Genomic DNA, 13,783 nt, shown 5'->3' with positions numbered 1-13,783 from the left:
GCTTACATGACTGTTACCTGTTTCTGGTTTGTTAGAATAGCCTGTTGTGTTATTGCTGGGGGCCCTGGGGGTGTCCAGACTGGGGAGGAGACTTAGTTGATTTACCTGGCTTAGTGTTTACTTAGCCTTTACATTTCGGTCCTGAGCATGTACGCCCCGAGCTAATGGAGCCAGAAGGACACTGAGGGATGTACCTGCCCATCTGGGTAGAAAATACGTAGTGCCATTATGGAGATACACATTTCCACCCCCATGGTGGTAAGTGGTGGTGGTGTGTTTGCTGGCTGTGGCCATTATGTGGAATGTGCAAGCCACAGAGCAGAGCTCCCGCCGAGCTCCCCTGGCTGATGAGTGCACAGCCTCTTGTGTCTCCGCACAGTCCTCCTCTGGGAGAGCTGAGCCCACTTCTAAATGAGAGCTTCTCGAAAATGTGGAGGACTGGGTTTTGTAATGAAGCAATTCCTTCTTTTTGAGTTAGAAGCATATTTGGGGTTTCTGCCCCCCACCATTTAGGTATGAAGGCTCCTATACCTAAACACCAAAAGCAGGTGCAGTAGAAAAGGCTAACATTCACCTCCTGTACTAGACTCACCCTTACTGAATGGCACTTTGTATCAACAGCCTAAGTCTGTTGATTACACTTCCTTTGCAGTTCAGGTTAAGTGAGCGGTGTAAGATGTCTGACAGTCAAAGCTGTAATGTCATCACGTGCCAGGGATGGGGAACGTGATGTGAGCTGCCCGGTTTGGTTGCATGAGGAAGGCTCTTGCATTTGGATAGTTGTGGCATTGTATCATGGGGATGGGGATGAGGGAGCTTTGGGTTTGAAGATAACTTAGAGTTTAATGTTTTTGATGGCAACTGGTTTGTTATCTAGAATGAAAGTGGTAATTAAGTCAATTGTCATGTTTTCAGATGACTGTTCTATCTCTCTCACTTTGTGATGTTTGGTTATAAATTATGAGTTCCTTTCAGTGGTACGCTATCCTTGTATAATCCTATGGGCTCATTTCTGAAACAGCTGTATCCTGCGCATATCATTAGCACCGACAGATTTAAAGTAGCTTAGTGGACTTCTTGGTATCAATAATAATGTAACACCTTTGCAGGTTCTTGTCACTGTGCTCTCCTGGGGCTTGAAGCTTTCTCTCTTTTCCTCCTTTCTGAACAGTAAGCTCAAATCTCTCCAAAATAATGTGATAAGCATGTTTTGCATGAGGACCCGCTCACACTGAATGCAAATTAGCCTCAGTGTCGAATGTAGCCCCCTTTCCTCAGACCCATTTTCTGTGGCACTGCAAAATGTTTGATTAATTTTGTGGAAGCTGTATGAAGGCACGTATGTAATCTCTGAATTTCATCTCCACGTTTGCAAATGTAGCATCTCTAAATTTCTCTGTGCTGTGATTCTTTATTTCCTTTTACCCTATTTTGGAAGGTGGCAGGACTACTAAAGCATTTATTGCTTCTGAGCCAGGGTAATATTAAACAAATTTGGTTTTATGCTTTGGATATGTAAACTTGTCAGATAAGTGGTATACTCTGTCCTGTTTGCTTCTACCAGCACACCCACTCCTGATGTGCATACGAAGTTCAATGTATACTTTGCAAACTGGCTGAGGTAGTGCATGTAATTTATGTCTTTGCGACTTTTTGTGCCATGCCCTTGATTCTTTCATGCACCTAAGTGCAGCTGGTATACTGTCTTATGTTATGGCTTATGTATGTGATGGTGAATAGAGAGGCCTGAAGAATTTTTTGACATGGGTTAACTAGGAGAAAATTACGCTCTGCATGGGTTATTTAGACAATGAAAAACACTGATTTAAACACATTATTTCATACTTAAGGCCTGCAATCTTCATTCAGTAAATATTTCCATTAAAATTAGTGGAACTATTTACAGGCCTGGTGCTTACATTGAATTCACTAGGGAAAACCAGCTGACTCTAGAGATGCTATGTAACCAAATCTGAATAGTGTTGGTCTTTCTGGCCTTCCATCAATTTACTTAACAAAACTGTCCTTCGTCTAGTGTTAAAACAGAAGTCAATAAATGCTGCTTTGTAAAACAGAATTGACTCTGAATTTGTCAGATGTCTGAACCAACTGCTTTTAGTTAAAAACAATATGAAAAGATCTGCGTTTAAACAATATTCAGCTCCTCATTCATCTTAAATTGAAAATTTAGCTGTTAAAATTGAATTTTAAAATTTAACACTTCACATGAGAGAGAGAGAGATTGCGTATGTGACTGTTAAGGAATTAAATTGTGAAAAAGCCATCTCTCTTGGAAGTACACTGCTATTTTATTACTGACATGTAAAAATCGGTGTGAAGGACAATTATTTAAAATCCCATGCACCAGGCAGTTTAATGACAATGTCCAGATTTATTTTAGAACTTTTTTCCATAAGTGCTAAAACATCCAAGGACTAAAAAATAATTTTGAATGTAATTTGATTGTACAGGTGTGAAAGTAGAACCCACATCTAATCAGTTGTCTTCCCACAATACTTAATTTTTAAAATTTGTTTTAATTAAAATAGTAATGCAGTGAGTAATTGCTCCAAATTTTTTCTTCTTGAATTAATAATGGCCTTTAACCTATTATGTATTTTATGTGATTTTATCTCAAATTGCATTTTCATAGTGATGTTAACCGCCTATAGACTTACTCTCAAAACTGGTACAGTAATGTTAATAACCTGTTTACACTGAAAACTCAAGTTAACCTTACTATACAAATAGGCTGGGAAAGATGCCTCTTTCAGTCCCCTCGAAAGGAAGCTTGGGCAGTGCATGTCTACAGGGTTACTACTTCAAAATACAGAGACCAGCACTGTTGGCAGCAGAAATGATATTAGCAGCTCTCTGAAGCCTTTTACTTCTCTGTTGCAGCTTCTTTTCTAAGCTCACAGTGTCTCTTCAGCCTCCTTTAAGCAGAGAGCAAACCTGTCTCCTCTTGGGGCTTCAGAGGTACTTTTCTTTTTTTCTGCCTTCTGTTTCTTTCCCAATTTGTCTTTATCTGGTGAGCACAAATGAGCTACATGTCTTGTGGCAAAGCAAAAGCCTGGAGCTGCAAAAGCCTGTTTGCTGGCTAGAGAAATAGAGAGTGTAAAATTGGAATAAACCCAAAAATATTTCTGTCTTAGATAAGGCCTTTTTGGCCATTGTTTGTCATTTGTGCTGACACGGCAAAAGAAGTTCAAGTTTAAAATAAGCTTGACTGGAAAATATTATCCTTTCTAAATTTCCTTTTCTGTCTTTTTTTCAGGAGATACTCATTTTCCCTTTCCCAGTTTTTTAGTTTCAGCAAACATTTTGTTTGCACTCATTTCATTTTTCACCAGTTATGCAAAAATTCAACCTCCAGATTCATAATTAAAGTTCATGGTATTCAATTCACATTTAAAATGACACTGAAGTTTAAATTTTGCACATAGAGAAGAAACTTGTTTTCCACACTTCTTTACTGACTCTGAAGCAAGAAGAGAAATAAATTTTAGTATTAGGATTCCTCTTCTTGAGACAGTTTTATTTTCTACCAACATTCGCACGTTTGGCTGTGCCACATACATCAGCACTTGAGGTGTGCTGTGCATTTAATTATGCCGTGCACACTGCAGTGCCTTGGGTTACCCGAAGGCTGTGTCTTTTCCTGCGGTGCTCCTGGCCCTAATTTAGCCTGACATTATGCTTTGACTCATCACATTAGATTAGGTATACTGTGTATGCCCATACATCAGAGGATGTTTTTGTGACGTACAGTTACCGTAGATTGGAGGAGTTGGTGTTAAATGTTGGATGTGATCTCAGTGTTCAAGCTTCCCGCATCGGTGCGGTGGCCTCGTGCCAAAGGAAGTAAATCAGCAGTGCGCTAACGATGTGTTCTTCTCTCTAGGCAAGCTGACACAGGGGCCCTGAAGGAAAACCCACAGGAGAAGAGGGATCAGCTGGACCAGAATTTAGGCCACAAGTGGAAGGCATCTGTCAGACCTTTGCACGCGCGAGAGCCTACAGTTCTGCCTCACGAGAGGCGGGGGAGGTCTGGGACATTGCCTAGTGATTACCGATACACTCAGGAAAACGTGAACGAGAAGAGCAAGGATCATAGCCTGCCTCATCTGCCCTGCTCTGAGCCACAGACCTTGAATGAGAACCACTCCTGTCTGCCCCGGGGCAAAGGAGAAGAAAACCATAGGGTAGAGCCGGCGCTGCTGAACAAGAAGCGTGGACCTGCTCCTCAGAGGCCACCACCGCCTAAAAGAGATAAATACAGGCGACCGGACAACTCTGTGCCATCGCTTGGCACCTCTTCTGAATCTCTGCTGGTAGCGGCCAACCAGCCCTTTCCGTCTTCGTCCCCCAGCTCTGCCGAAGTATTTGCCAGTCACTCCTCTCTTTGTCAGAGTCCTGCAGCTTTCAATGGAAAATTGAAGAGTGCTAATCCACAGCAGCTCCAGCAAGCATCATCCACAGAGAATGTTTGTCAGCACTTAGAAGAAAAAACGCACCTTAGGTCTGAGTCTGTATTATCTTCCAAGTATCGGTATCTTCAAAAACCTGGCATGGAGACATCAAGGTCCCCTTCTCCTCAGTTTGCACCACAGAAGCTCACTGATAAACCTCCTGTGTCCGTACAGGATGAGAACCCAGCCAGGTACTAGATGTAACTCCTTTACTATTTTATTAACACTTTTTGCCTAGTTAGACTTTATTAATGGTTGACTGTTCATTTTCTTTACTAAAAGCACATCCTTTGCGTTCATTAGGCATGAACCATTACAGCATGTCCTAAAGAGACCTAAGACTTGTGTGAGATTCCACCTGGTACCATTAAAGTCCTTCAGCTAGTCTGTGGTTTCTTTTAGTTGACTGATGCTGCTCAGGTGTTACAGCTGGTAGTTAGTAGAAAATGAAAGGGATGGAATCAAATGGATTTTCCACTGTAAGCCTGGGTGTCATATATGAATATTAATTGGCATAGGGACAAAGCAGATGTGGGAAAGGAAGCTGTATCCTTTGTGAGAACATCCGTTTTGAAAGCACGCACAGTAAGGTACACTGTCAAATCATGACTGTTTTCATGTTGCTTTTACGATGAAACATGGCACTCCAGGTAGTCTGCAGGAGGGGTCTACAGCAGTGTTTGTGTTGAGATGGGCTGAAGATTCAGCAGGAGAATGTCAGTCCCAGAACTGACAGAATTAACTAACTCAGAATTAGACGAACAGACTGAAATTAATTGATTGTTATATCTGTCATATGCTGCTAACCATCATAAAAGGTTATTCTCCCACAAGATAACAAACTCTTCCAGGAAGCTCAGGCATCTTAGTTTTCATAAATTCTTCAGCACTATAATTCATGGTTAAAGAATGAAAACAAAACTTGTAAGCTGAATGAATGCAGAGGTTGCTTCTCTGAGCAAAAGTAGTTGGAATAGCTTTTCTCTACTGTAATGTAAATAGTTGAACAGACTCAATGCTGTTTTCCAGTGTGCCTTATGACATAGAAAACGTGAATCACTTTTTTCCCCCAAACATGCCTTGATGTTTTTCCTCTTGTAACTACTGGAGGAAAAAAATGAGATTTCATCCTGCAGTGTTTTTAACATAAAGTAATAATACCATTTACTATGACAAGTGCAACATTGTCATGTGAACCCTGGCATCTATGTGTAAAGGTAGATGACAGTAACAACTTCCTTAATGTATTGCTTTATTAATAGATACTCAGGATGCCTAGAAAGCTAATTGTATTTGTCCTTCCTTTTTACTAAGCTTTAATGTTGAAATGAGCACTGAGGTGTACCTAATTATATGCCTATATCTGAATGATAATACACTTAGCCTGCAAATCTTTTGTTAACATTTAAAATTCTTAAGTCCAGACAGCTCTTGTTTGTGCATAATGTATTGTCCTCAGTTAATAATTACATTCCTTTTTTGCCATACCTGTTTTATTGAGTAAAGACATGTGGGCCATACCTCTGAACCTTCTATATGGTATTTATTTCATAGGAGTAATATACATCAAGTAGGTTTATCTTAATATGCAATTAATTAGATTTGGCTTATTACTTCTATTGGCTCCTTGCATATAAGCTTTTGGACATGCCAGTTTGCATGCTGTGGGCAGCAAATGTTTGATGATGTCAGCATGTGGCTGTTTACTCTCCTTTAGGAAAGGTGCCTTGTTTATCAACAGGATAAACTGAGTGAGTGTGCAGGGTTTCCTGCAGTGTTTTAGGTAGAATAATGTAGTGTAGGGAAATGGTGGTGGTGTGCAGAACCCAGCTATTTCCAAAGATGACTGTTTAGCAATAATAAAGATATAAAGACTGTATCAGTAGCTGTGCATCAGTAGATTTCCAGTAAACATGCACTCAAGTCAAGGAGTGACTGTGCTCATGGTTGGAGTAAAGCTTCATAATGGCCACAAGCAGAGTAGCTGCAAAACAAAATTTCATGCCACAGTTCCACAAATGGAAAACCTTCAGAAATCAGGAGGATAGTGATTGCAGAAACAGAATTTCTGAAGCACCTGGTGTTGAACTGTCTTTGCTCTGACTGAAATCAGTTGACTTGATGATGCCTTAAGTATCTGGAAAATCTTTTACTAGGCTGAGAGGAAAGTACTCGGCGTCTCAAAAGAGATGCTGGGCATTTTAGGTAAAGAATTGCAGTCAGCTCACTTCTTCCATTTGTCCCACACGCACTTATGCATGCATCTTGTATTTCCTCCAAATTCAAAAATGTGTTCCTCTTCACAGTCTGGTGGAGTTCAAAAGACGTGGGCTTTATTTAAAAACAAACAAAAGAAAGGGGCAGTGGCAGGCCTCTGCCCAGCTCTGCTGCAGGCAGGCAGGAGACCCCACATATGCAGGCAGGGAGCTGGGGCTGAGTGGCTGACATGGGAGCGAGCTCTTCAAAATGGCAGTCACCTTGAACGAAAACACCCTGACCGAATTGGGGGGGGGGGGGTGTCACCATGGGCTGGAAAACATGCCCTGAAAGTTGGATCAGAATGCTAAAGTGAGTCCGCAAAGCACGTGAGGAAAGTAAACACCTACTGGGAGGCAGCACATTAATTCAGAAGCAAATATACCTTTAAAATATAAGATACAACTTCTGAAAAATACGAAGTCAAACAGATTTTGCTATTCCCTACAAAAGAAAAGTACAGCACAATAAAGTATAAGTTTATTTTTAAGGGAAGCGACACACCCACGCTTAGAGGAAAAGAGCCGTAGTATGTCTTGCTCACTTATCTGAAAGGCGGCAAGCTACCCAGCCAGATGAAACCAGATATTTTAGCTAGTAGGCAATGTTCCTTTACTTGCTGTAGAGCTTCCAAACCCACATTATGACAGTAATTTTAAACTTTCTGCAAACTCAAAACCACCAAACTAGACTTCAGTTTCTTATATGGTTTACATACAGTACAGATGTTTCAGTAATGTTATTTAACATGTTATTGTCCAATTTAAAAATCCAAGTTAGCCTCCTCTTCAAATAGCTTGCCTTACGTAATGTCCAGGGTGGCCCTTTGTGGTATGCAGGACAGAATTTTTGCTGTAAGCTTCCCTTAAAAGGAGTGTCCAGAATTGTGTGTTATCCTCTTCAGTGGCTGTTTTTTCTTCTTTAAGTAGAAAACTAGGACACTATGGTAGGATCTATTTAATAAACTTCTGTATCTTGTGTGAAATTTTACAAATACAGATTATTTTTTTTAATCATGTAATTAAGTTTTGAATTATTTCCAGGTTTTCCGTGTGTGATTATTTGTTATTCTTGTAGCTCAGCAAAGGCCTAGCCTGCAGGATGCTTCCATCTGGTCTGTTGTCTCTTCCCTTGGAAGAGCTGGGAATTGATGTGAGGGCATCACAAACTCCCCAGGCAGCTAAGCCGCCTGTCAGGCCAAAAACTGAGGCCACTGTTGGATGTGTGTAAGGCAATGAGGTTGAGCTCAAGGCATGTTTTCCTCTGTATGTGTGGCAACAAGGTTCAGCAGCACTGGCTCAAATCCGGGGCCTGGCTGCTGAGATTGTACCCTCATGTTCATGGAAACAAACAGAAGTCCCATAATGTGAGCATTGTGCAAAGCTGATGTCAGGATTACTTACAAATGCACCAATACTATCTAAAATGTGTGGGCAGAAAAGAAAACATGTAGATTTAGGGTTTCAGACACAGTGCAAGGAATATTCCATTACCTAGATCTCTTATCTACCTTTTTTCATCTTTGGGCTTCCCCTCTGATTTGCAGATAAGAACTGAGATGTAAGGTTCTTCCATTTCTAAAGATGAATTTTCCTTATTTTCCAGAATTGAAAGGGTTATAGACAACAATACTACGGTGAAAATGGTTCCCATCAAGATAGTTCATTCTGAGAGCAGCGCAGAGAAAGAGAGTCGGCAAAGTCTTGTCAGTACTATGGAGCCTCCTGCTTTACCCAGTGGTTTGGAAAAGGACCAAATTAAAACACTCAGCACTTCTGAGCAATCCTATTCACGTTTCTGTGCTTACACCAGGCAAGGTGTAGAGCCAGAGCCAGAAGCCAGAACCAAACCCGCTGACCCTCAACCAGCTCAAGAACCTGGGAGCAACTTGAAGGACAGCAGTGCTGCCACGCCAGCAGTCAGCTATGTAAAGGCCAAAGAGAAGACCTTTGAAGACTGGAAGTCAGAGGAACTAGCTAGAGAGATTGTGGGAAGAGATAAATCTCTAGCAGACATACTAGATCCTAATGTGAAAATAAAAACAACAATGGATCTGATGGTTGGAATATTCCCTAAAGATGAACACCTCCTAGAAGAAGCTCAGCAGCGCAGGAAGCTCCTGCCAAAAGTTCCTTCTCCGAAAATTTCAGAGGAGAAGTGAGTATTACTTTCTGTAGGCCAGTGGTTCCTTGTAAGCTGCTGTCCAAATTGTCTCAGTTTTCCTAGGGTGCTGAAGCTCTTCCTACTGTTGAGGTTTGGACCTTTTCTGAGACTTTTCCATTAGAGTACCAGTCAAGCATAACACTGCTGAGGATAGCATTGATGACAGAAAAAATAGTGTTGTACAATATGAAAAGTTTCCTGAGACCTGGTTGAAAACTGTTTGTGTGAGAACTTAAGGAATAATTAACTTCTCCGATTTCACAGTGATTAGATATTTTACCAAGATCATCCGGTTTAGTAACTGGATAGAGAAGGAATAATATTTTAGCCTTTTTTATGTGATTAAAATTTACAAAGACATCTTGAAGTGGGCATGAGGCATTTCCTGGAAGTGAATGAGAACAAAGTAAGAAAAGATATGAATTCCATTAAATTCCATCTATGTTGATGTTCTGTGGGTCTTTTGTTTTCTTGATATGAGTTATCAAATTAAGTTGTAGCCTTCTCGAGAAGTTAATGTGTAATTCCATAATAAAAAAGATAAATACTTACGTTGTAGTAGCTCACATTTGGCAGTCTGAAAGGATACTCTCTCTGATACTGAGGTCTCTGCACTTCTTAGTATAATGTAACTTTACATTTTGTTTCCAGTTGAGATATCTTAGGTCCATTTCACTCATTGTAATGGTGGAAGGTCTTCTGCACTACTCCAGTTCTAGCTTTTGGTGGGCATGTGCTGAGTTCATAGAAATTTTCTCCACAACTAGTATTTATTTATCCTATTTCCATAGGTAATGGCTTTCTTTCTGGCTCACCTGCTTGCTTGGTGAAATGATGGCTCTAAAAGGTTGTCCTTTCTTTTCAGTGATTAGGGTGTCAAGGCAGTTAATGAAAGTTTTGACTTTTTACCAGGAAAGAGGAGCAGAGCGCGCCGTCTGCCATCTCCCTGACAACCAATTCTACTTACTATAGCACATCTGCACCAAAGGCAGAGCTGCTGATAAAAATGAAGGACATGCAGGAGCAGCAGCAGCAGCAGCAGAGCGAGGATGATTCTGAAGACGAGCTGGATCATGACTTGTCAGAAAAGAAGGTAAAAGACATTTCTAAAAGTGTAGTGGCAGGCTCTTGGTTACGTGTATTTCATTAACTGTGAATTTACTAGGTAAACACCCCTAAATAAAGGCCTTCTAGATGTACAGGATCACTTGGAAAATCAGCCTGGGGTGTGGGTTTTGTGGGGGTGGGGTGTCAGGGGCGTGGTGTTATGTGTTCGACTGTGAATTTAGGTACTCACATTAAGTGCTTTTTTGCAGCTTGGTGCACGTTTTGGAATGCCCCAAGGGGAGAAGTTTTGGGGAGGTTATTTTCAAATACTGTTTTCCATTTGAGATTCTAGTGTATTTCTCTCACTTGCTATGTACAAAGAAACAGTAGTGCTTATGTATCCCGCTGTAACTGGTGGTGGGTTTAGTTGCTCCATACTTTGGAAATTTAGGGCCAGGATTTGGGTTTGTCATGAGAGAGAATGAAGACACACACCTCCTTCTTCTCTTTCTTTTTTTTTTTTTTTTTTTTTTTGGGTTTGTTTTCATGGGCAACAAACCACTTTGCCCTCTATTTCTCCTACCTCCCAAATTAATAATAGTAGTGATGGGAGATAGCTAATCAGCTTGGTGGATTCAGTGGGAGTTACTCATCACAAAGGAGGCAGTCTTCTCCACTCTTGTTTATTCCTTTGGTGTTTTATTTCTGATCTAAGGTCAACATAATCCCCTAGGTATTGAAATGATGATATAATGTCATTTCTGTGGTTTGAGAAAGTGTTGTCCTATGTTAAAATCATCACACTCATTAGTGATTTGGCACAAAATATTTTAATCATAGTTCCCAGTACGGATAAGCTGGAGGAAGTGGTCTGTTCGATCAATTAAAGTGATGTAGTTTAACTCTGTTTACCTAAGCCAGTGGTGTGCAAATCTTTTCTGTTAAAGTCAGCTCTCTGCTTAATAATCAACTGCCAGGATGCATTTGGTAATCCAGTCCCAAAGAAATGTCTTTTAATTAAATATTAGGAATGTGTTTAGTTGCCAAGAATGAGAGATTCCATAGGAGATTCCCACCTCTGGTTCAGTGCAGGAGTGGATGCCACTGCGTTTGAGGGGGCTGTAGTGTTTTCTGTTACCACTCTGGTTATTTTAATCTCCCTCAGCCTTCCCTCCCTTCCTCTGCTCCCCCTGCATCGCACAGTTCAATACAGCATGCACTGCTGGGGGCATGGTGTGGTTGCAGCAGGAGAGCTGCCCTTACCCTCTTGCCAGACAGCTGCTGAATCCAACAGCTGTACTACTTAGGCAAATTAAGGATTTCACTGCATTTTGAATAATTTGGTTTTATCTGGTGCCACACATGACAGACACATTCATCATTTTTGCTAGAATTAGTCTCCTCCTCATTAATTATGGAGTGTATGTATGGGGAGGGGGGCGTGTTAAACTTAAGCCTTTCTTGTTTGCCCAACAAACTAAATACTAAAACTTTTATAAGCAAAAGTGCCGTTTATTTGTGTTGGTGTCTGTTAACAGGAAAATTATGTTCACCCTTTACGTACTCCTCCCTCCATCCCCCCAGCTCCAGTATACACCGCTAATCATATGAGATAGGAAGTTTTTAATGAAGAGTTTTTAGCAAGCTCCCCCATCTTCTTCTCTGAAAATACATATTGTTGTAGCCACGCACACATTGCTGCTTACTTCTCTTCCTGCTCCTCCACATGTGGTAAGATGCGAGCATTCAGTTCAGTGGGCTTTCATCTTAGATCTTGTCAGAAAACGTATAAAACTCATGGTAAGTGGGTCAAGGCATCTTTATAAAACAGCCAGAATATATAACTTGGCCCAGTTTCACATATTTGGCAACAGTTCAACAAGGGATCATTAAGGACCTGAACACTTTAATAGCGCACTTTACAACTTCAATTATTTTAGAGGAGGCATACGCCCAGAACCTGTTCCTTGATTCCTAGAAATCGGTCAATTCTGTTATGAGATATCTTAATTGCAGTCCACTGTGGAATGATTGTAATATTTGTCATTCTCTGCAAACCAGAAATGTGTGGTGCTTTTTTCTTTTCTTTTGAAATAAGTATAGGAATTTCATATAGAGTCATTAATTTGGGGTGGCGGGGACAGGGGGGACAATGACACAACTATCCCTGTATCCCCAGCTAGCAGGAATGGAATGTGTGTGTCTCATGTACTGAGTTTAATGTAGGTTTACCACAATTATAAAATATCAAACAGAAGTTGAAGATGCTACAAGAGTCTTTTTTATAGTAAGGAAAATCCATGTGTGGCTGAGTAGGAAGTGTCCCCTTTGCCTTTAGGAAAGTTTCAGCAACTCCTGAAGAGTGTAAAAGTAATTGAAGAGTACCAAGTTTATTCTGCTTTTAGGCCTGAACTTCATGTGAAATGGGGTGGTGAGCTGAGAGCAGAGTAATTTACGTAAAGCATGCCAAGCAGTGAACCGCCTGAGCAGCACTCTGCTGAGCTACTTTCTGTGTTGCTAGTCAGATCAGCAAGAATTACTGGAAAAAGATGAGGTTTTATTGTTTTCTTGTTTGCTGGTACAGAATTTACAGCTACAAATTATTCATCTGCCAGTTTCAAGATGTAGATTGGAGCTCTTCTGGCTCAGTAGATATTGAACGTAATACAGTTTTTCTGCTGGTTAGCAAAAGCTTGTAGTGAGCTCACAGTTGCTGCAGTCAAAGGCTCCTTCATCTGGGTAGGAAGCAATCAGTGATCATAATCCAATTCTTAATAGATATGACAGTCTTAGAGAGAGGCAAGTACTTATGGCCTTCTCACCTGCAAAAGCAGTCCTTTAGAGGCTAGCTTGAGCTGCTTGGGAACATGTAAATAGGATGCTACTGGGAAAATGGCTTTTTTTTTTATTTAAAGAAAGAAACTTGGAGGGAGCTGATCTGGATCGTCAAACCAGATTGGTAAATGTTGAGCACACATATGGCTTTTTTTCATTAGAGAAAGTTGCAGCACAGCTGCAGGAGTGGAAAACTCGAGATAGTAACATAGAGCACAGCAGTATCCTGTTGTGTTTTGGATGGTAAAACAGCAGAATTGTGCACGTGCGTGTCATCTGAGGGAAATGAGTGTGTAGCACTGTGACCTACATAATCCAAATCAAACTGCATTTGCATTGAGAGAAGAGGGGGGAAAAAAAATCAAATCCTGCAGATTAATCAGTCAGTAAAGCAGGCATCTGTAGGAACTGCTTACTACCTTAATCTTTTGGGCACCCAGACTAACAGATAACCCAAATCCAGATTAACCTGGCCTGAGTATATTAAATCAAAAAGGAGAAAACCAGCCCAGATAATCCATGTGTTGAATTTCTACTTTCAAAAAGGCTGTTAAATTTTCAGGGTATAGTTGCTTTCTGTTAAGATGGCAGGCTTTCTTTTTTTTTTTTTTAATTGTTTCCAAAATAAATTGGCAATGACTGTTCAGTGGCATCTGAGAGTGTAGCTGCTATCAGTATGTTTCTCAGTAATCATGAAGGCTTGTAATCAGATTTGCATTTAGAAAGCAGAGTTCCTAAAGAATGTCATGAGTAATTTTTTTCAGAAAAAAATTGAAGGGGTACTGGGAAATAATGACTATTTTAAAGGATGTAATTTTCATTTAGAAATTGCATTGAGGTGTATGTTTAGAGAGTGCTTTGAGAATTTTTCTTTCCTGAAATCAGCTGAATACTAAATAGGCATCTACATTTAAATGAATGAGGCATTTTTAGGGTGTGATTCATCTCATGATAGGGTAGATGACTAGCTGAACTGACTTCCACCCCTTGTGACAATTGAAAGCTAATGG

General features: G+C 40.5%; 1 protein-coding gene across 1 annotated transcript in view; it reads left to right on the top strand.

Annotated features, from left to right (window-relative positions):
- SHROOM2 (shroom family member 2) overlaps nucleotides 1-13,783 on the top strand; it is a 137,661-nt gene that overhangs the window by 115,349 nt on the left and 8,529 nt on the right. Inside the window, exons 6-8 of the mRNA XM_010581599.1 lie at nucleotides 3,905-4,663; nucleotides 8,334-8,885; nucleotides 9,804-9,984. Of these exons, the coding sequence (XP_010579901.1) occupies nucleotides 3,905-4,663; nucleotides 8,334-8,885; nucleotides 9,804-9,984 (1,492 nt within the window). The remainder of the gene's footprint in view (nucleotides 1-3,904; nucleotides 4,664-8,333; nucleotides 8,886-9,803; nucleotides 9,985-13,783) is intronic.

The sequence above is a fragment of the Haliaeetus leucocephalus genome, unplaced genomic scaffold (genome assembly GCF_000737465.1).
Source record: "Haliaeetus leucocephalus isolate CR32 unplaced genomic scaffold, Haliaeetus_leucocephalus-4.0 Scaffold795, whole genome shotgun sequence".
Classification (NCBI taxonomy): domain Eukaryota; kingdom Metazoa; phylum Chordata; class Aves; order Accipitriformes; family Accipitridae; genus Haliaeetus; species Haliaeetus leucocephalus.
The sequence above is the reverse complement of the archived record's forward strand: the minus strand, read 5'-3'. Positions and strand labels throughout refer to the sequence as shown.